Source organism: Gekko japonicus, unplaced genomic scaffold (assembly GCF_001447785.1).
Source record: "Gekko japonicus isolate JY-2015 unplaced genomic scaffold, Gekko_japonicus_V1.1 scaffold3090, whole genome shotgun sequence".
In the NCBI taxonomy this organism is placed as follows: Eukaryota; Metazoa; Chordata; class Lepidosauria; order Squamata; family Gekkonidae; genus Gekko; species Gekko japonicus.
In genome coordinates, this window is record NW_015166515.1 from 155,539 (window position 1) to 175,682 (window position 20,144).

Below are 20,144 nucleotides of genomic sequence, written 5' to 3' on the forward strand. Positions count from 1 at the left end.
GGAGAATGAGCAGTGATGGTGCCTGACAGATGGCAGGAGGGCAGATTAGCTCAAATAATGTCCAGTCCAGGCCACTGCACCCAAATATGGAGGAACTGCACAGGGCATAAGAGGCCAGTCTGTTCCCCACTTTGGCACCTGGGCCCTCTCCATGCAAGGTTCCTATGAAGCGCAGGAGGGCCTCTGTGAGCCTCTTATAACCTTACCCAGCCCTCCCCTCTCTCTTCAGTCTGCTTCTTGACGGAGTGGAGGGTCAGCGAGGCTGGGGATAGGGGGGCATGCCTTTCACAGCCTTGTATGGTGCCTGATTGTGTGTACTGTAGGGGGAGGGTGATTGAACGAGGCTCTTTATACCATAGGTAGATCCTTCCAGTAGACTAGATTTGCCTCCAGGTACTGCCTAAATTGGAGCTGCGGTGGCTCAAGTGGTTAAGACGCTGAACTGCAGGCTGTGGAAGGTCGGTAGTTCAGCAGTTTGAGACCCGGGTGCCACATGACGGAGTGAGCTCCCATCTCTAGTTCCAGCTCCTGCCAACCTAGCAGTTCGAAAGCAAGACATTGCAAGCAGATAAATAGGTACCACTTCGGTGGGAAGGTAACAGTGTTCTGTATGCCTTGGCATCTAGTCATGCCGGCCACATGACCACGGAAACGTCTTCGGACAGCGCTGGCTCTTCGGCTTTGAAACGGAGATGAGCACCGCAACCCTAGAGTCAGATTCGACTGGCTTTCGAGCAAGGGAACCTTTACCTTTACTTTTTACTGCCTAAATAATTCAGATACTTGTTCTAATCCCCCCCCCTAGTCTTGGATGCAATACATTAAAAAAAGCAGGACTTTTATTTTATGTGGGATATTACTGAAGGTTACGTCAGCCGCTCACTTGTTTTTCTTTTGAACTGCATTTGACGTAATTTTTGATGACAGAACTTTTCTATCAGCTGATACCCCAGTACATTATAGCATAGCTGTAAAGTTCATGTCTTCTGTGTCTCTGTGTTTTCCCTCTAGGACAGTGCTCACCTGGTGAGTATTCTCCTGATGGATTCAAGCCCTGCCTTCTGTGTCCTCCTGGAACGTATCAGCCAGAGCCAGGACGGACATCTTGCTTCACCTGTGGAGGAGGCCTAATGACAAAATATACCAGTGCAACAGTGTTTCAGGACTGTGAAACAAAAGGTAAAAAGGAATCTTGATTCAGTGGGAGTGCACAAGAAACTATTCAGTTGCACTTGCTTCAGTCGTAACCAGTGTTCCCTCTAAGCTGAGTTAGGGTGAGTTAACTCACAGTTTTTTAGCCTCCGGCTCACACATTTTTGTCTTAGCTCAGGAAGGATGGCTCCAGAGCAAACTGATTTATGGAGGAGCCAAATCGCTCGCTCACAGCTTTAATGCCAGTAGCTCACAAAGTAGAATTTTTGCTCACAAGACTCCACAGCTTAGAGGGAGCATTGGTCGTGAGTCGTGACTCTTCATAGTGAATCTTGCATCTGTATTAAGGTTGGGGATCCAACCTTAATGAATACACACCAGTCAGTTTTGCCACTTTCATATAGTTTGGAAAGTCCTGCAATGTGGTGCATTTCTAGAGTTTGTATGGAAATGGTGGTCATCAAACGCACATTCATCATACATGGTGGTATGGATTCCAAGTACGTGCAATTTTATATATGAATGTGTAATTCATCATGGATGAAATGGCCTTCAACTGAAAGGTTACAGTAAATCATGTCATAATGTACGAACACCGTGGTACCATGCCACTTGCTCATTCTTTTTCTACAGTGCAGTGCTCACCCGGTCACTTCTACAACACTACCACTCACCGATGCATCCGCTGCCCAGTTGGAACATACCAACCTGAGTTTGGACAACATTACTGCATTGCATGTCCTGGGAATACCACCACTGATTATGATGGCTCAACAAACGTAACACAGTGCAAAGGTAAATACATCTAAATCACTCAGAAATGAAAGGGCCTCTGTAAATTAGCAGTCAGAACATGAAAACAGGAGGATATAGGGTCTGTGTGAAAAGCCACTACACTGTAGTGACTTGGAGAGACCCCGTGTTCAAATCTTAACTTGGCCTCAAGGTTTAGTAGAGCCAGACAGTCTCCAGCTTGAACTACCGTATTTTTCGCTCCATAAGACGCACCTGACCATAAGACGCATCTAGTTTTTAGAGGAGAAAAACAGGAAAAAAATATTCTGAACCAAATAGTGTAATAAAATATTTAATAAACTATAACAGAATAACATTTGAACCATGTAAAGTGAACAGCAGTCAACGGTGGCATTAAGAACCATTATCACTGTCATTAACAAATGGAGAGACTTAAAGGTTTGAGTACTCTAGTTTTCTGGAAACCCCAAGAACTCATCTTTGCTAGAGTCAGAATTTATGAAGCTCATTTGCTCACAATCACTGACATCACTTTCTTCGCTGTCTTCATATAAGATACCGTTTTCACTTCCATCTAAGCCATTGCTAATGCCACATTTTTTGAATGACTGTACAACGATCTCCTCCTTCACTGAGTCCCATGATGTTTTCACCCATTCACAAACTTGAGTGATGGCGGGCCTCTTCATTCGTCCAGTAGATGTCAGATCATGATTACCAGCAGCCATCCATTTGTTCCACTCTTCTCTCATTAAGACCTTAAATGGCTTGTTGATGGAAACATCAAGAGGTTGCAACTGGCTGGTAAGACCTCCGGGAATTACAGCTCGATGAGTCTTCACTTCTTTGAAGCACTTTTTTGTTGGTTCGCTAATATGTGCTCTAAACTGGTCAAGCACTAATAAGGCAGGTTTTTTCAGAAGTCCTCCAGGACGTTTGGACCACACCTTGTTGTTGTTGTAAAAGTGAATGTGTATGCCATATATACTGCCGAGTGCCTTGCTGGAAGTGGGATTAAAATGTAATAACATATTTTATGTGATGCAGTATTTGGCGGTCAGTGTAGCTGGGTTTACTTGCACATCGCCAAGTGATACCTTAAAGCTCCACTGATGCCTTTCTATGTCTCTACCTTGTGCTTCTTTGGTAGTAAGTGAAATTTTGTGGGCTTGCTTGTGGGGGCATCATCTATCCATTTAAGGGAACAGTAGTAATATGGGGATTAATCACCTCACTAGCCCCTTACAGCTACATGACTCCATGTGTAATAGGAAGATTAATCATGGGAATAAGGCTACATTGAGATCATAATCACTTGGAAGCTGCTCTGTGTGGTTCAGAAATCTCTCCGCTATGCATTTGAGGCAATTCCTGAGTAAAATCTCATGAAAAATAGGCTGCAGTAATATGAGGTTCAATGTTCAGTTATTGATCTTTGTTCCTTAGTAGTCCAAACCACTGGGCTTTGCTCAGGGGGGTTGCCCTTATTTTCCAGACACAGCCCTTCAAGGAAACTCTATAGTGCAGCATGCTTTGAGTGAAGATGAATTAACGAAAGGAGACCCAAAGAAAACTGTACAAAATGTGCTTATAATTCATAACAATATAAGATAAGTATAAAGATGTAGTGATCAACAGTTTTCATAAATATTTCCCTCTAGGTGTACAGATGAAAAAGGCTGGTATAAACTTGGATGAAAGAGGATTTATTGAAATAACTACTAAATAAGAGGGTTGTACAATGTAACTAGTAATGTATAAATGATGAACAATTGCTTTGGTATCACACAATCTTATCCCTCACTGACAGGGATCTTTCAGGTAACTTTGTAACACTTAATAAACTATAAACTCAAGGTCATACATGTTCACTGTTTCTCTCCAGTTTATCAGGACATACAGCCTTTCCTATAACTTGTCTTCAATTAAACTTTCATTTACTTTTTCCTATACACTCAGCTTTCCTTCTGTTTTTCTGTCTCACTGAACTAACTTATTCCACACAGGACTGCTTCTCACTTCCCTCACACACCAAACTAACTGTCTAACCCCACATCAACTGTCAACATCTGTAACTGTAAAACCTGACTGACATACATACTCATCCATTCAACAAGTAATGGTACTAATTGTGTTTTAAATGTGGTTCTTGCAACACCGACTATACTTTACAATATTAACGGTTGAAAGCTGAAAGTGTATAATGGCATCTTGTGTTTATTCTTGCATTCACCTATGTATCTGTTTACCTTTTATTGCATAGCTCAAAACAAGACTACTTTACAATTTTATATGTACTCAATACACCATTTTGTATAAGCATGTTATTATGTTACGAAAACTTAATAAATTATATTGTAAAAAAAAAAAAGAAGTTCTCAGAAGAACAACTGGATGACGAAATTCTACAGAGTAAACTTCCGTTTTGTAGGATACTTCTTCTGAAAGTCCTAATAAAATACATAACATTTTCAACTGCAGTCATGTACAACAATTCTTAAACCCAAGCAAAATATACCATTGCTCAATAAAAATGCTATACATACCAAAACTGTCTCTCCTATTTTCATAGATTGCAATCTTTTCAAAACAGGGTAATATACAAAATCTGAAAGAGGAAAACAGGTAACATTCTTATAAGTTACTCCGGAGAATTTCGTCATCCAGTTGTTCTTCTGAGAACTTATTTTTCATCTGTATACCTGGAAGGAAATATTTATGAAAATTGTTGATCACTATGTCTTTATACTTACCTTATATTGTTATGAATTATAAGCACATTTTGTACAGTTTCCTTTGGGTTTTCTTTTGTTAGTTTTTGTGGCTGTGACCCTCTCTGTGTTTGCCGTTTTTGAGTGAAGATGAAGGCAGGGGAAGCTTCGCAAAAGGTCAGGGGTCCCCATCATGGTTCCTATGGATGCCATGGTGCCTGCTGACACCTTTCCTGTGCCCAGGTGTTTTTAGGAAGGGGGGTAGGGCCAGGTAGGCATTTTCTCCAGCAAGGCTTCTGTCTGGGCTGCACAGATTTCTTAAAAATGTTGCTTTGGTAGAAGCTGCCTCCACAGCACAAGGATCTTTACTGAGTGGTGGAAAGAAAGCTGCAGCAGCCATTTTGTTGGCTGCACCCACCATGCTGTGTCGGAATGCCAAAAGTGCCCACAGGCTCAAAAAAGGTTGGGGACCCCTGCAATAGATGCTCTTTGGTATAGAGTGATATGGGGGGGGGGATATTTCTGTACATTTCTACCGAAAACAATGTTTTGTAACAAAATAAGTAAGGGGTATCACTGTGGGCAAGCTGTCTGTTCATATGGCAATATGTAGTGGGAAAACATGGTAGGACTTGTCAAGTGAGCAGAGGGTTCTTGGCTCAAACCAGCTCTCTGACAAAGCAAAAGGGATTAAGTGTGCGGTTAAGTGGTTAAGTGTGCGGACTCTAATCTGGGAGAACCGGGTTTGATTCCCCACTCCTCCACTTGCACCTGCTGATGTGACCTTGGGTCAGTCACAAGCTCTGGCACAGCTGTCCTTGAAAAAGAGCAGTTTCTGTCAGAGCTCTCTCAGCCCCATCCACCTCACAGGGTGTCTGTTGTGGGGAGGGGAAGGGAAAGGAGTTTGTAAGCCGCTCTGAGACTCCAAGTGAAGGGCGGGGTATAAATCCAATCTCTTCTTCTTCTTCTTCTTCTAAATAGCATACGGCTTTCCGTCTGCCTACTGTCTCATCTTAAGGGTACCTAGACATGTTTCTGGGATATCTTGCCTGTTCAGGACACCTCTAACCCTTAAATACTGCCTCCCAGTGGTGACACATTTTCCTTCATCTCCAGCAGACACCTGATTCCTGTTACCTCCCCAGCTCTTTTGTGAGACACTGTAGTCATACGAAGAGCGTTCCCAATCACTTGGCAACACAGGGGGCAGTGTTTGTCTGGTGTCTCCAGTAACGGGTGGGAGTGTGCGTGTGTGTTGAGCTGGACAAGGTGGCTTACTTCTGCAGTGCTCCCTTGTCTTTCCTAGCTTCAGTTCTGGGCCAGTTTAGCTCTAAGCTCTTTATCATTAACCAATCTCCTAATCACAAATACTATGAGGTTTAAGCCAGCATGCGTTTTGCAGCTTCAGTTACAAGCCCCTCATTTTGCTTCTGGCTGACCTCTGGGAGGTTGGAAAGCCCCTGCAGACTCAGGGCTCTTTTTGTAGCAGGAACTCCTTTGCATATTAGGCCACACACCCCTAATGTAGCCAATCCTCCAAGAGCTTACAGAGCTCTTCTTACAGGAGCTACTGTAAGCTCTTGGAGGATTGGCTACATTAGGGGTGTGTTGCTTAATATGCAAATGAGTAAAGGTAAAGGTAAAGGTTCCCTTGCTCGAAAGCCAGTTGAATCCGACTCTAGGGTTGCGGTGCTCATCTCCGTTTCAAAGCCGAAGAGCCAGCGCTGTCCGAAGACGTTTCCGTGGTCATGTGGCCGGCATGACTAAACACCAAGGCGCACGGAACGCTGTTACCTTCCCACCAAAGTGGTACCTATTTATCTACTTGCAATTTCTTGCTTTCGAACTGCTAGGTTGACATGAAATGAGTACCTGCTACAAAAAGAGCCCTGCCTGCAGTGATCCAAAGTCTCAGCTCCCCTTGCTCCCCAAGGGTGCCAAAAACAAACTGGGCCACCCCTGCTGCCAGCAGTGATGCCAAGAGTATCTCCTGCTAAACGGAGTCACACGTCTAGCACTCTGTACCTGCCTTGCCATTTAGATGGTTTACCTGTTGCCGATCCAAGGACCTCACTAAACCATCCAATCGGTAGTAGCGACGGGCGGTGTGTACAAAGGGCAGGGACTTCATCAACGCGAGCTTATGACCCACACTTACTGGGAATTCCTCGTTCATGGGGAATAATTGCAATCCCCGATTCCCATCAGGAATGGGGTTCAACGGGTTACTTGGAGCTGCGGTGGCTCAAGTGGCTAAGACGCTGAACTGCGGGCTGTGGAAGGACCGGAAGTTCAGCAGTTCGAGACCCGAGTGTGCCGCATGACGGAGTGAGCAGTTCGAAAGCAAGAAATTGCAAGTAGATAAATAGGTACCACTTCAGTAGGAAGGTAACAGCGTTCCGTGCGCCTTGGCGTTTAGTCATGCCGGCCACATGACCACGGAAACGTCTTCGGACAGCGCTGGCTCTTCGGCTTTGAAACGGAGATGAGCACCGCAACCCTAGAGTCGGATTCGACTGGCTTTCGAGCAAGGGAACCTTTACCTTTACCTTTCCACCAAGTTATCATGGGGTGATTTGTCGCAGTTAAGCAGTTTCAAGCTGTTGTGCTCCAGGGAAGGTGAGCTTACACACTGCTCCTCCCTGTTAATTGAACTTCAGATAGCAAGACTTAAATAGGCATGGTGTTTTTCCAGAAATCAGATTTAGAGCATTCAAAATGTCAGAACATATAATAAATTGATAAATATATATATATACATGTTCTCTCCATTGTCTTTTGCTGCATGGACAAGATGGAGTCCCTAGGTAAAGGTTTAGTTCTTCATGGCTTGTGCCTCTGCCTCCATAGTCAGAAATTGGGAGCTACAAGTTCTTCTTCCTTGAGTCCTGAGTTTAAATAACCTCTGTCTTTCTCCCTTCTGCCTTGGGATGACTCACTGTTCCTTCCTGTCCCAAACGAAGAGTTTTTGATCTAGCACGGTAACCTTCCCAAGTTCATGAGTCTAGGTGACTTGCCCCTTTTGAAACAAGCAGGATCTGGGGTAATGAAACATTGTCCCGCTTTGGCTAAAGTCATTAGGGTCTGAGTGCCCTGTTCTTGGAGCTTGATGGCTCCTTCCTTCAACCTCCTCCTTTCAGCCAGCTTTGAATTTACAGTTGAGTTTCTGCTCATGGACAAAGTACATATTGTGGTGAGTTCTAGGATGAAGGGCATTTCTCCACCGTTGCTATTAATGTTGACAGGACAAACTGTACTCTGCAGAGACACTTTTTCTTTCTTTATGAACTATGTGAAGTGACTACCTATTAATATGATTTTAGGAAGCTGGGATTTCGTACTGGTGACATGACCTGGGATATTTCTTTTCCTGTCTACTCCTGCTATGGGTGATACGTTTCTTTTTCAGACAGGCACTGTGGTGGCGAGCTTGGAGAATTTACCGGATACATTGAATCCCCAAACTATCCTGGAAATTACCCTGCAAATACTGAGTGTACCTGGATGATAAATCCACCTCCAAAACGGCGCATCCTGATTGTGGTCCCGGAAATATTTTTGCCAATAGAAGATGAATGTGGGGACTACCTTGTGATGAGAAAAAGCTGTAAGTTAAAGTAAACCTTGTATATAATGTAGAAGTTGCATTTATTACAACAACAAGCCATAGAATGCACATGCTTAAATGTAAGATTTATATAACTGAATTTAAGACAATATATATGTAAAACCGGTATAAAATAAATATCTATAAAAATACAGTCATGCATCATAAAATAGAGGAAAAGCATAAAACAGAGACTACTAGGCAACCATTCTTATATTATATGCTCAATAGTTTCTGTCTCCCCTGAGCCACATTGACAAAATCTGTATTCAATAGGGATCCTTTTGAATCTGCCCTCAAGCATCGCGGAGGGGAAAGCCTCACATCTGGCTAATGTGAAGGCTTTCCTAAACTTCTGAATATTGAGCTGCGATAAATAGGACATGGGTTGAAAGCGATATTTGACTCCAAACTTAGGACATCTACCGAGATCTGCCTGTCTCTCCATGTCCATCATTCTCTGTTTTAGGGCTGATTTTGCTACATCCCATCGCATACTCAAAATTGCTTGGGGGGGGAAAGCCAAGAGCATGTAGTTTATTATGAACTGCTCTCAGCCATTTGGATTGAAAGTTGTCTGAAAGTAACAAATGAGTTAATCGCTGAGGCCGGAAATTTAGTTTTAGCCAATGCTGGAGTAAAGCTAAAGTAATTTTGGCTTCCATCGATATAATACCTTTTTCTGAATGGATCAGTGTGTTTGATACTCACCTTGGGACCTGAAGAACTGCTCTAAAAAATTTGGACTGAACCCGGTCTAAGGGGGCAAAACTAGAGGAAGGAGGCCCAATAAAAGTGCCATAAAGCATCTGTGCAACTGCCTTTGCTTGAGTTTTTGGGCAGTTGGCACATAATATGCCCCTTTGGTGCAATAGAACTTAAGAATAGTATTGGCTGTTCTTTCACCTTGGGAGGTGACATACTGTATATGGGCTTTCCTAGCCCCCTTTGATTGAAGGATCATACCTATGTATTTAAAGCAGGAAACTTGCTCTAATAAGTGCCCATTTACAGACCAAATTCTTTTCCTTTGTCTAGGCCCAAAGGCCATAACCTTGGTCTTTTGAAAATTTATTGTTAGTTCCTTGTTATTACAAAAGTCTGCAAACTTACTGAGAGCTCTCCTAAGGCCAACCGGTGTTCTAGCTAAGATGACAACATCATTGGCATATAATAAGATAGAAACATGTTGTTGATGGAGTTTTGGTGGATGTAAACTGGGGGAGTCCAAGTAACTTATTATATCATTAATATATAGATTAAACAGGGAACCCTGTTTAGTAAGCAACCCTGCCTAACTCCCCTATAGGTGTTAATAGGGTCTGATAAATTTCCTTTCCTATTAAGCCTAACCTGCAATTGAGCGTTATCATGAAGAGCACGCAACAAAAAGAGGAGCCTTCTGTCAATTGAGGAAGCTTCCAAACCGGCCCACAATTTTGGTCTCGAAATTGAATCAAAAGCAGCTTTCAAGTGTTGTATATAATGAAGGAAAGTGTATGTTCTGCCTGAGTCAAAGCCAGTTGCTTGAAATCTCGCCCTAAAAAGTAGCAGAACAGACTTCATGTGACTACAGATTTGGCAGTTGTTTCAACTGTCATGGATAAAAGATAATATATATTTCAGAGTAAAATGGGGGGGGGGAAATGATTCATGGTGAGACGAAGAAATTCTCCTTTCCTACATCTGCCTCCCTCCGAACCACCACCTCTCATGATGTATTGGCTTGCCAACTTATTATTAACTGAGATCGAGGCAGCTCTTAATCAAGTGATTCATGTTTATTCAGCTCATAACAACACAAGAATAGACAGAGACTTCAAGACGAAAAGACATAGAACCCAAGCTGACTTATATATGATTTGAAACAGGGTAAACCACACCCAACAAACAGATAACAACCAATAGAATTACAGGGGTTGGAACCTATGAGAGTGCTTCCCGCCGAAAACATATGCTTCTCTGATTGGTTAGTTCTTCAATCCAAACTCTGCTTTGTTTTAATGGAACTTATGATTAAGTTAAACATTGCTTTATTACTTAAGACATAACACAACTAATCCCTGGAGCTACAGGTCAGATGCTTTCCTGGTTGCTGGTACCACGAGGCCTCTTCTCTCTTAGCCCTTTTGGATCCTTGGGTGCAGTGCCTTCAGAGCAGCAGCTTTTGAGTGCTCCTGTGCACTGGCTTTATGGCTCTGGGCAGCTTTCCAGCCAGCCAGCTTCTTGCTATCACCGTTATGCCAGCTAAGAGATTCCAGGGTATAAAGTATAGTCTTGTGCGTTCTCCCTTCTACGTAGAAGGACAGAATGCATCCATAAGGAAGGCTTGCTAAGGCGTTGAGAGGCAGCTTCCTCATCTGACGTTCCCAGCCTGACTGAATCCAGGCCTTGTAAATAGCAAACTGGATGTTAGCCTTAGCTGGCACAGTACTGTTATAAGGCTAATGTACATGAACTAGCTACGACTGCACAGTTTTTAGTTAGGTTACCTCTTTCTGTGGTGCAGATGTTTTGCCTTCCCCAGGTGTTGTTGGCAGAGTAATTAACGCAGCAAAGGTGCACAGCTGTGTAGATAAAGCTTTATTCAGGAACTACCATACTTGATAGTGAAGAGGAGAGCCAGAGATAGTGTCTTAAGTATATCACTAGCTGAGAGGGAGAAAGAGACTAAGTGTGGAACTTCTGAGGAAGAGGAGAATATTACCCTAAGGCAGTGGTGGCGAACCTATGGCACAGGTGTCAGAGGTGGCACTCAGAGCCCTCTCTGTGGGCACGTGTGCCATCGCCCCAGCCAGGCCCAGACCATCATTAAAGTGTCGAATTCTCTGCCAAATAATTTTAAGTAAATGAAAGCATTTGAGATTGCTCTCCTTACTTTGTTTCAATCATCTTAAATTAATGTATGAGTTGTTTTTTTCTAAAGTAAAACCTTAGTATTCAGGTTAAATTGCCAGGTTGGCACTTTGCGATAAATAAGTGGGTTTGGGGTTGCAGTTTGGGCACTCGGTCTCTAAAAGGTTCGCCATCACTGCCCTAAGGGTAGCAATCTGGAGACAGACAAAGAGTGACCCTTAGCAGGAGAGAAGGTCCTGACCTCACTATCCTATCTAATGGTCTTGTTGCTGCCCCCTACAGGGTCTTCTTCTCTCCTTCTTTGTACACCAGACATTGCCTAGTGCCCTAGTCCAACAGTTGTGGGGTTTTTTTTGCATATTTGGAATGAGAATGCTAAAAGATTGGACTATATATGGTGTATGTTGTTATGTAGTGGGTTGCCGCATGGAGAAACGACGGATGCCGACGTAGTGCATAGCACGCTTTATTAGGTACACAACAAGACGAGAGGGCAACGGCCCGGGGGCCAACTATATGCATCCCTGGGGACACACCCCTGGTCACCATTGGTGGGTTTGAATCTCCCGCCACAGCTCCCATTGGCTCCCCAGTGGAGGGACTAGGAGCCTAGTCCCTATTGTTGTTCCAGAGTCAAGCTCTGGCAGCTCAGGCTGACCTCTGGCCCCCCGGTGGCGGTCAGCATACACAACATATGTCTAGGCCCAAAAGCCGAAATCTCCCAGCTTTGTTGTTCTGCTGAGTCATGCCACCTCCCCCAGTTTTGCCAGTGACCATTAATGGCACCAAAGTTTATTTTTTGTGTGTGCACAGAATGGGAAAATACAGGCAGTGTTGCAATCAAAACATCAGAACTCCGCTTTTGCTGTACACTGAGGTTAGACAGTCAACTTAGTAAAGGGATGCGTGCGTGAGCATGGATTCTTTCTCAAAGTCTTATGTCCGTCTTGTACACTGAGCTGGCTTTTCTTTTTATTAGCTCAGCTTGTTACAGAGGTGTGGCTGAGGTGTGTTTTGTGCAGAACTTGCATTTTTGAAAATACCTTGTGCAAAAGGTATTTCCTTGCCCCCACAGTCGGAATAACGAGACGGACAACAGTTTGGATCAAACAAGGGCCACTTTATTAACTATATACAGTTTATTAACCAAAAACGGCAAGGGAACAATTCCTAAGTAGCGGAACAGACAAGGCAGGTGTCAGGCTGACCAGCCTCCTTGTCTAATATGTGGGCGAGCCACCAACCCCGGTCTTGAGCCATTAATCTGGCTTGCGACCAGCAGCCCAGCCCCTGGTAGCCTCCCAGGAGCGCCTACCCCTGAAACCATACAGCTTGCAGAGAGGAGCTTACCCAAGAGGTTCCCAGAGGGAATCATCATTCACCGCCCAGGGCCTTAATAACCCGCAGGCCGCGGGAGCGGAGCCGAGCCTAACTAGGCTGGCTCCTCCCCCCACGTCTCAGCGCACTGCGCTGTGACGCTGTTGCCGCCCCGCCTTCCTCCACGGCGGCAAACCAGCTCCCGGTCGCCATTGTCTTCGGCGGTGACCGGGAGCTCCCTTCTTTGTTGTTTCGTTGTTGTTTTTTTAAGTGGGAAATGTTTAAAGCCAAGAGCACATTTTCAGTTTTCACATACAGGTAAAAGACCAATGTCTTGTCAGTAATATGTGTGAAATGTTATACTTATTTGTGGGTCAGGATATCAGCAAAATATTTGGTCAGTGATAGGACATAGACAAAATTGGGCAGTTGCTCATGGCTCCAGTGCCGTCGCTCCTTTTTTTACTGTCAGGTCGCAGCTGGCCCCGTAATGTTTTCAAGGCAAAAAATGTTCAGAGGCAGTTCACCATGGCCTGCCTTTGTGTAGTGATCTTCCTGGACTTCCCTGGCGGTCTCCCATCCATGTATTCACCAGGGTCAACTCTGCTGAGTATCTGAGATCTGATGATACTGGGCTAGCCTGGACTATCCAGGTCAGGGCTAATCCAACATTATTCCCTGAGCCCTAATGACCATCTTTCTCTTGTAGCACCGATGGGACTGTTCTTAGGAAGGGGGAAAGAGCACTAATGGTTGCCTAGAAACATCCTGTGATGCCCTTAAACCAGAGGTCATTTCGGGGGGAATCGCGGGGGATCGCAGTCCCCCCGGGTGAGGTACGGGGGCAGGGCACATGACGAAGCCCCGCCCCCTGCTTCCGGCCTCCCCGCTTCGGGCCCTCATTCAGCCAGGAGGAGGCAGGAGAAGAGGGAGGGTAAGTTGCTTCCTCCCTGCCTCTCCCCACCCCTGCCTGCCTGGGGCCAGGGAGGGCCTTCGTGGGGCTTCCTTGCACTTCCGCCGGCCTTGCAGGTCCACCACCGGCCCCCTCATGGGGCTCGGCAGTGGAGCTGCAAGGCCGGCAGCGGCGGCCGGGACCGTTGGGGGCGGGGTGTGTGGCCTTATGACACACTTCCGGCGATGTCAGGGGGTGTGGCCTTATGACACACTTCCGGTGATGTCAGGGTGTGTGGCATATGCTAATGAGTTCCCCTAGCTCTTTTTCTACGAAACGACCCCTGCCTTAAACAGATTGATAGGAGGGGGACATGTTAGTGATTGCCATCAAGCGAGTCATTTTCTGCTTTTCCCCAGCAAGCCTCAGGCTGACTAAAAGTGCAGCAGTGGAGTATGCCAAGTAAACAGAGAGTTTCTTCACAGGAAGAAGCAGGACTATTTTTGGGCAGGAACGCACAGGAACGGAGTTCCGGCTGGCTCCCAAGTTGGCCACGCCCAGCAGGAACTCATTAGCATAATAGGCCACACCCAACAGCAGAAACTCATTAGGATTGGCTACATTAGGGGTGCGTGGCCTAACATGCAAAGGAGTTCCTGCTACAAAAAAAGGCCCTGGGTTTTGACAACAAACAAGGTAAACAGAATAACAAGCAAAAGGTGGGTGTGGCTGGATAACCACACTTCTGGTAACATGGGGGTGCGGCCTAATGTGCTAATGAACTGTGCTGTCAGGGGTGTGGCCTAATATGCTAATGAGTTTCTGCTGTTGGGTGTGGCCTATTATGCTAATGAGTTCCTGCTGGGCTTTTTCTACAAAAAGAGCCCTGGCAAGAAGTATCATATGGCTGTAGGACTTATGGGGTTGGGGGAGGGGAGAAGGTAAGAAAGAGGAAGGATGTTGTGGTTCAGTAGGAAGAAGTAAGCCGATAGAAGTCTGATACTTGCATGTTGTACATTTTGTTTGAAAGCTTCCTCGAATTCTGTGACCACGTACGAAACCTGCCAAACCTACGAACGCCCAATAGCTTTCACTTCCAGGTCTAAAAGGCTGTGGATCCAGTTCAAATCAAATGAAGGAAATAGTGCTAAAGGATTCCAGGTCCCTTATGTAACATATGATGGTAAGTGCCTATTCAGACACGATCAAACTAAAGTATAAACATTTCAGTACTTTGTTTTCTTTGTTTTAACTTCCAGCTTGCCTGATCCCAAGGATTCAGGTGCAGATATTTGTGTAAGTAAAGACCTGTGGGCTCCCAGTTTATACCAGAACGGTGGTGTGAGCAGGTAGTTTAAACCTTGCCCACTGCATTGCTTTCTGAACCAGAAATATATTCAGTGGGATAAACCGAAAGTATTTTTTGGGGTGGGGGAGAGATGTTTGATTTGCATAATACCTTCTGAAATTATATCAGATTTTGTATTGTACCATTGTCATGACTAGGGATGGGCATGCATGATCCAGAAAAATGGCAGTCTGTTGAGGTCCGTAGGTCCGTGGGGTTTACAGATCCCCGAATCACAAACCTCCACATTTAATGGACCAGGTCATGGTCAGTTTAGTCTATGACTCTGTGCGGCTTACAAAGCCATTTAAAGGGAATACGTTCCCTTCACTCACGCATTGCGGTGCTTTACAAAAGGCATTTAAAAGGAACCCGTTCCCTTTAAATGGCTTTTGCAGACCCCACCAAAACAGACCTCACAAACCTCCTGGGAGGGTTGTGAACATGTGTCAGACTCACAGCAAACAATGAAATACACTCTTGCAGGAAGGTTTTATTTTATTGAAGCCATGAAGTACTTAGAACAGATGTTCAGTTCAGAATAACACAAAGGGCTTGAGACTGGTATAATAAAGCAAGTTCAAAATAACATGGGCCAATAGATATGGTTCCCGCGCCCGCCTTGAGGGCTCATCTCACGCTCAAACCTTGAGAAAGCAGCGGTTATAGCTGATTAAACAATTCTTCTATTCTCACACTACTGTTCATTATAGACTAAGCAAAAGCCTCCAAACGCGAACCACCTGTAGCCTTGGCTGATAAGGTTCCTTCAAAGCAACGCTAGCATACATGGAAAGGAATGTCGTTGATGATGAGCGCTTGAGGGTGGGGGGGACATGCGTACAAGAGTCCAAGCCAGTTAAGGAGGGGGGGGGGTAGACACATCTCATATGCACGGAAAAGACTTATTGGCAGCTTGCTGACAACATGTGGGAGGTCTGTTTCAGCGGGATGGCATGGATCAGGCTCACGCCCTGGTCCGTGGAAAAATTAGGTCCGTGGTCCAGTCCATGCCCATCCCTACTCAAGATACATTCTTACACAAAAATGGCACAGGTAGACATTTTAGAACATCTCAACGTTGGGAGTACTTTGACATAGCTCAGAGCCTGTCCCCCCCCCCATCCAGTTGGGTTTTGCAGTGGTTGAAATGTTGTGTCTTACCTGTCATGGTTCATTGCACTATCCTAGAGGGAGGCTACCTCTTGTAATGTATAAATGATTTCACACTTACTGCTTGGAACCTGAGTTTAGGCCTACTCAGTGTTTTAGGCGAAACTAATTTATCTCAAGGAAATTGGCAGCTTCTTCTCCCACATGTGATCTCTTTGGCAGTGATCCCAGGCTAAACGGCAGCTACTCCGGGGCAATGTTTCCTTTAATTATTCCCCTTACTGAGTGGGGCAGTTCACATCCTGAGCAAAATAGCACTTCTTGAAATCTTAAAATGGGCAGTAGGCAGTGCAAGTCCCTGCGTGGCTCCAGAATGCTGCTGAGTGGGGCTTCCTGTGTTAATGAGCACCTTAGAGGGGAAACTGCTCTGGGGTAACAACCGGCAGAAAATGTCTGGTTAGACCATGATGGACTCCCAAGTGCTTGAAGGCTTCATCGCTTCATCTTTGGCTTTGCTGCATAAGTAGCAACTTTCTGATCTTTTTTATAAATGCTTGTGACGTTGCTTAATTTGATTCCCATAAAGAAAACACATCACTGGAAACAGGATCATACATTCAGTACAAGAATAACAGGCGGTTAAACAATGTGCTGTCGAAGGTTAAACAATGGTTTGCTTATTATACATGTCAAGAAGGAAAAGTAAGAACATTTGATGAAGGGATATTTTTAACACTGAGCGGATTTCTCTAGCGAAGAATTTCTTTGAAGTGCACCACAGACGCAGTTTATAGAATCATCTAAGACTGCTTATGATGTCTGCCTTGGACAGATTAATGGTAAACAGCTCAGTATGCAGAATTTTCTCTCTTCCTAGTAAATTGTGAAGTTGCTTTCATCAGACCCTTTTGAAATGTGTTAATGTTGCTAATCCGAGAACCAAGCAACAGTCTTGATTACACACGAGTAAACACCCACTTGAACCATGTACATGTAAATCCCTTCTGTGTGTGTTTCCTGTTGATATAATAAAAGGAGATATTTGTAGTTCTGTAACTAAATCAGCAAAGCTGATTCATTATGTGTCTCCAACAGAGGACTATCAGGAACTAATAGAAGACATAGTCCGGGATGGTAGACTGTATGCATCAGAAAATCATCAAGAGATCCTTAAGGTATATTTCCTGTATTACTTTTCTCTTGAATTAATAATTAAGTGTTTGAATTTGCTACAGACTCTGAAAATAAATAGCTCATGGTTTTCACCATTGCCTGTTGGTTTGAACAACTTTGAGGGGGAGAGAAGAAACACATGAAAAGTGAACAGGCCAAGACAAAACCAACACCCCCCCACACACACACACACACTACCATTGCTTCTTTTATCGTTATTGTTGTTGTTCTTAGATTGTTTATAGTCTCCCTTTCTCACTGAGACTAAGGCAGATTACATAGTGTAAACCAAGTACAAGCAACTAGAGCCATACAATAAGGTCTGGACTACAGAAATCTGATAACAGGCAGAAACAAAAGTGTGAGCTTTTAAACATGTTATTCTAAGTGACGTAGAAACTACCAAGTCTGGAGCATAATTACAGTGCTAGGTAGCAATACTGTGGTGTCGGTCATAGTCCTTATCCCTTCACCAATGCAACTTTCTGCTCATTTCATTACAGCACAGTTATACTTAAAAAGGTAAAGGTTCCCTTGCTCGAAAGCCGGTCGAGTCTGACTCTAGGGTTGCGGTGCTCCTCTCCGTTTCAAAGCCGAAGAGCCAGCGCTGTCCGAAGATGTTTCCGTGGTCATGTGGCCGGCATGACTTAACACCAAGGCGCACGGAACGCTGTTACCTTCCCACCGAAGTGGTACCTATTTATCTACTTGCAATTTCTTGCCTTCGAACTGCTAGGTTGGCAGGAGCTGGAACTAGAGACAGGAGCAAAAAGCCCTTTTGAATAATTCCATTTGGGTTAGTTTGCGGAGAGCCCAGGAGAGTGGGAGCTTTCCTACCCTCATCAGGGAAGCCATTCTGTAAGGCGGTGGACACAACAGAGGAACGCCTGTGTCCGGGTAGTTGTTGATTTTGCCAGTTTGCATGGCAGAGGGTGGGGAGAGAGGTGGTTCTGCACGTAAGAGGGACCGAGGCCACAAAGAGCATTGTATGGGATAGTCAGTACCTTGAACTGAGCCCGGTGGGCAGCCAGTGGAGTGACTGCAGAATGAGAGTGATGCTCATGTTCTGTTCATCTCCCAATAACAACCTAGCGGCAGTGTTTTGAACTAACTGGAGCCTCTGGATTTACTTTGAGGGGGGACACCTCTGTGGAGTGCATTACAAGTAGCCTGGTCTCAATGTTACTATGGCAAGCATCCAGGTGGTCAGATTGGATGATTGGGAAGGGGCCACCTTGCGGGCTAGGCTGCATTGGAAGACAGCATTTTTTTCTGCATCTGAGTTAAGTTGTGAAGTGATGATGGATCTAGTATAACCCCAGGGCTTTTAACGGAGTCAGCAAATGTTAGCTGAACCCCTTCCCAATCAGCTTCACTTCCATCTAGTCTGGGTTGAGATTTAATTAGGGTTGCCAAACTCCCACGGTTTGCCAGGGGCAGTGTTCCCTCTAAGGTGAGTTAGTTGTGTGCTAGCTCACAGTTCTTTAGGCTCTGGCTCACACATTTTTGTGCTCCCTCAGGAAGGATGGCTCCAGAGCAAACGAATTTATGCAGTAGGCAAATGGCTTGCTCACAGCTTTAATGCCAGGAGCTCATCAAGTAGAATTTTTGCTCACAAGACTTCACAGCTTAGAGGGAACATTGGCCAGGGGTCCCCCATTTGGGGGGGGGGTTTCCTACCCGACCCCAAAACCCACAGCCACCCCTCTCCCTTCTCTCTAGAGAGAGAGAAGGGTGGCTGCTTTTAAGTGCATGAAGCCCACGTTTCCTCCCAAGCCCGATCTCCGCTTGAGATCAGGCTTGCAGGGAAATGCCAGCTCTTTGCTCTTAAAGGGGAAATGCCGGCTCCGTGCACTTAAAAGGGAAACGCCGGCTCCTTTAAGTGCAAGGAACTGGCGTTTCTGGAGAACGGGCGCGCGGGCGGGCGGTGAACGTCCCCAACGTGATGTCATTACGTCGGGGATGCCCCGCCCCCTCCAGGAACACCCCCAAAGTCCCCCGCTGGGGGTGGAAGATGGACTTGGCAACCCTAGTTTTAATTTATTTGCTTTCAGCCAGTCAACCACAGCAGTCAGGCAGCAGCTCAGGACCTCTACTGCATCACCAGGGAATTTTGATAGGGAGATGTAAAGATGGGTGTCATTGGCATTACTGATGACATTCAGTTCCAAAGCTATGAATGATTTCTCCTAAATGCTTTACATAGAGGTCGAATAACCTGGGGGATACTGTCCATGGGGTTTCTTGGCAAAGATACTGGAGTGGGTTGCCATTTCCTTCTCCAGTGGATCACACTTGGTCTGAGTTCTCTGCTGTGGCCTGTCTGTCTTGAGTGGCCCTCCACGGCATAGCCCACAGCCTCCTCGAGCCACGCAAGCCCCCTCGCCACGACAAGGCCGTGATCCATGAGAAGACCCTGATGCTGGCAAAGATTGAAGGCCAAAGAAGACGGGGACGGCAAAGGATGAGAGGGTTAGACAGTGTCATAGATGCAACGAACATGAAATTGAGCCAACTTCAGAGGACGGCGGAAGACAGGAAGGCCTGGCGTGATCTGGTCCATGGGGTCCAGCCCCGTAGCTAGGGAATTCTTTGGGAGGGGGCCTTGGGGGGGCCCGCCAGCTAATTAAATGGAAGTACAGTGCAGGTGGTAAGTTGGAGCACTTTGGGGGCAGCCCCGTAGGGAGGGGGCCCAGAAGAAACACAAGGGGGCCAGGCCCCGTGGGCCCCATGCTAGCTACGGGCCTGATGGGGTCGCAAAGAGTCGGACTCGACTGTGCGACTAAACAACAACAACAATCATGGGGGATAAGACTGCACCTGAGGAACTCCACAAGATGATTCCTGCACTGAAAACAGATGGTCTCCAACAGCAACTCTTTGAGTCTAATTTATGAGAAATTATTTAAATCAGTCCCAAGGCATATTTCTGATCTTAAGCTAGCGTTGAAAAACAGGTGGGGCAGTGCAGTGCTGCAGCAGACAGCCCAAGTAGTGCTCCCCTGCTTCTGAAAATATCCCATCCATTCAGGGGTCATTTCCTGCAGGAGCGCAGAGGAGCAGAGCTCCGGCAGTAAAGAGCCCAGGGGGCGGGCACATGCAACAAGCCCCACCCCCTGCTCCCAGCAGCCCTCAGTCAGAGCAAGAAGCAGCCAGGTAAGTTGCAGAACCCCCCCCCCACCCCCCCAGTCCAAAACAGTCCAGTGGCACCTTTAAGAC

General features: G+C 45.6%; 1 protein-coding gene across 4 annotated transcripts in view; it reads left to right on the forward strand.

Annotated features, from left to right (window-relative positions):
- SCUBE2 (signal peptide, CUB domain, EGF-like 2) overlaps window positions 1–20,144 on the forward strand; it is a 100,668-nt gene that overhangs the window by 79,505 nt on the left and 1,019 nt on the right. For all 4 annotated transcript variants that reach the window (XM_015412270.1, XM_015412268.1, XM_015412267.1 and 1 more), the window contains 5 exons: window positions 1,012–1,179; window positions 1,786–1,947; window positions 8,029–8,226; window positions 14,322–14,474; window positions 16,848–16,927. In XM_015412270.1, coding sequence (XP_015267756.1) covers window positions 1,012–1,179; window positions 1,786–1,947; window positions 8,029–8,226; window positions 14,322–14,474; window positions 16,848–16,927 — 761 coding nt within the window. The remainder of the gene's footprint in view (window positions 1–1,011; window positions 1,180–1,785; window positions 1,948–8,028; window positions 8,227–14,321; window positions 14,475–16,847; window positions 16,928–20,144) is intronic.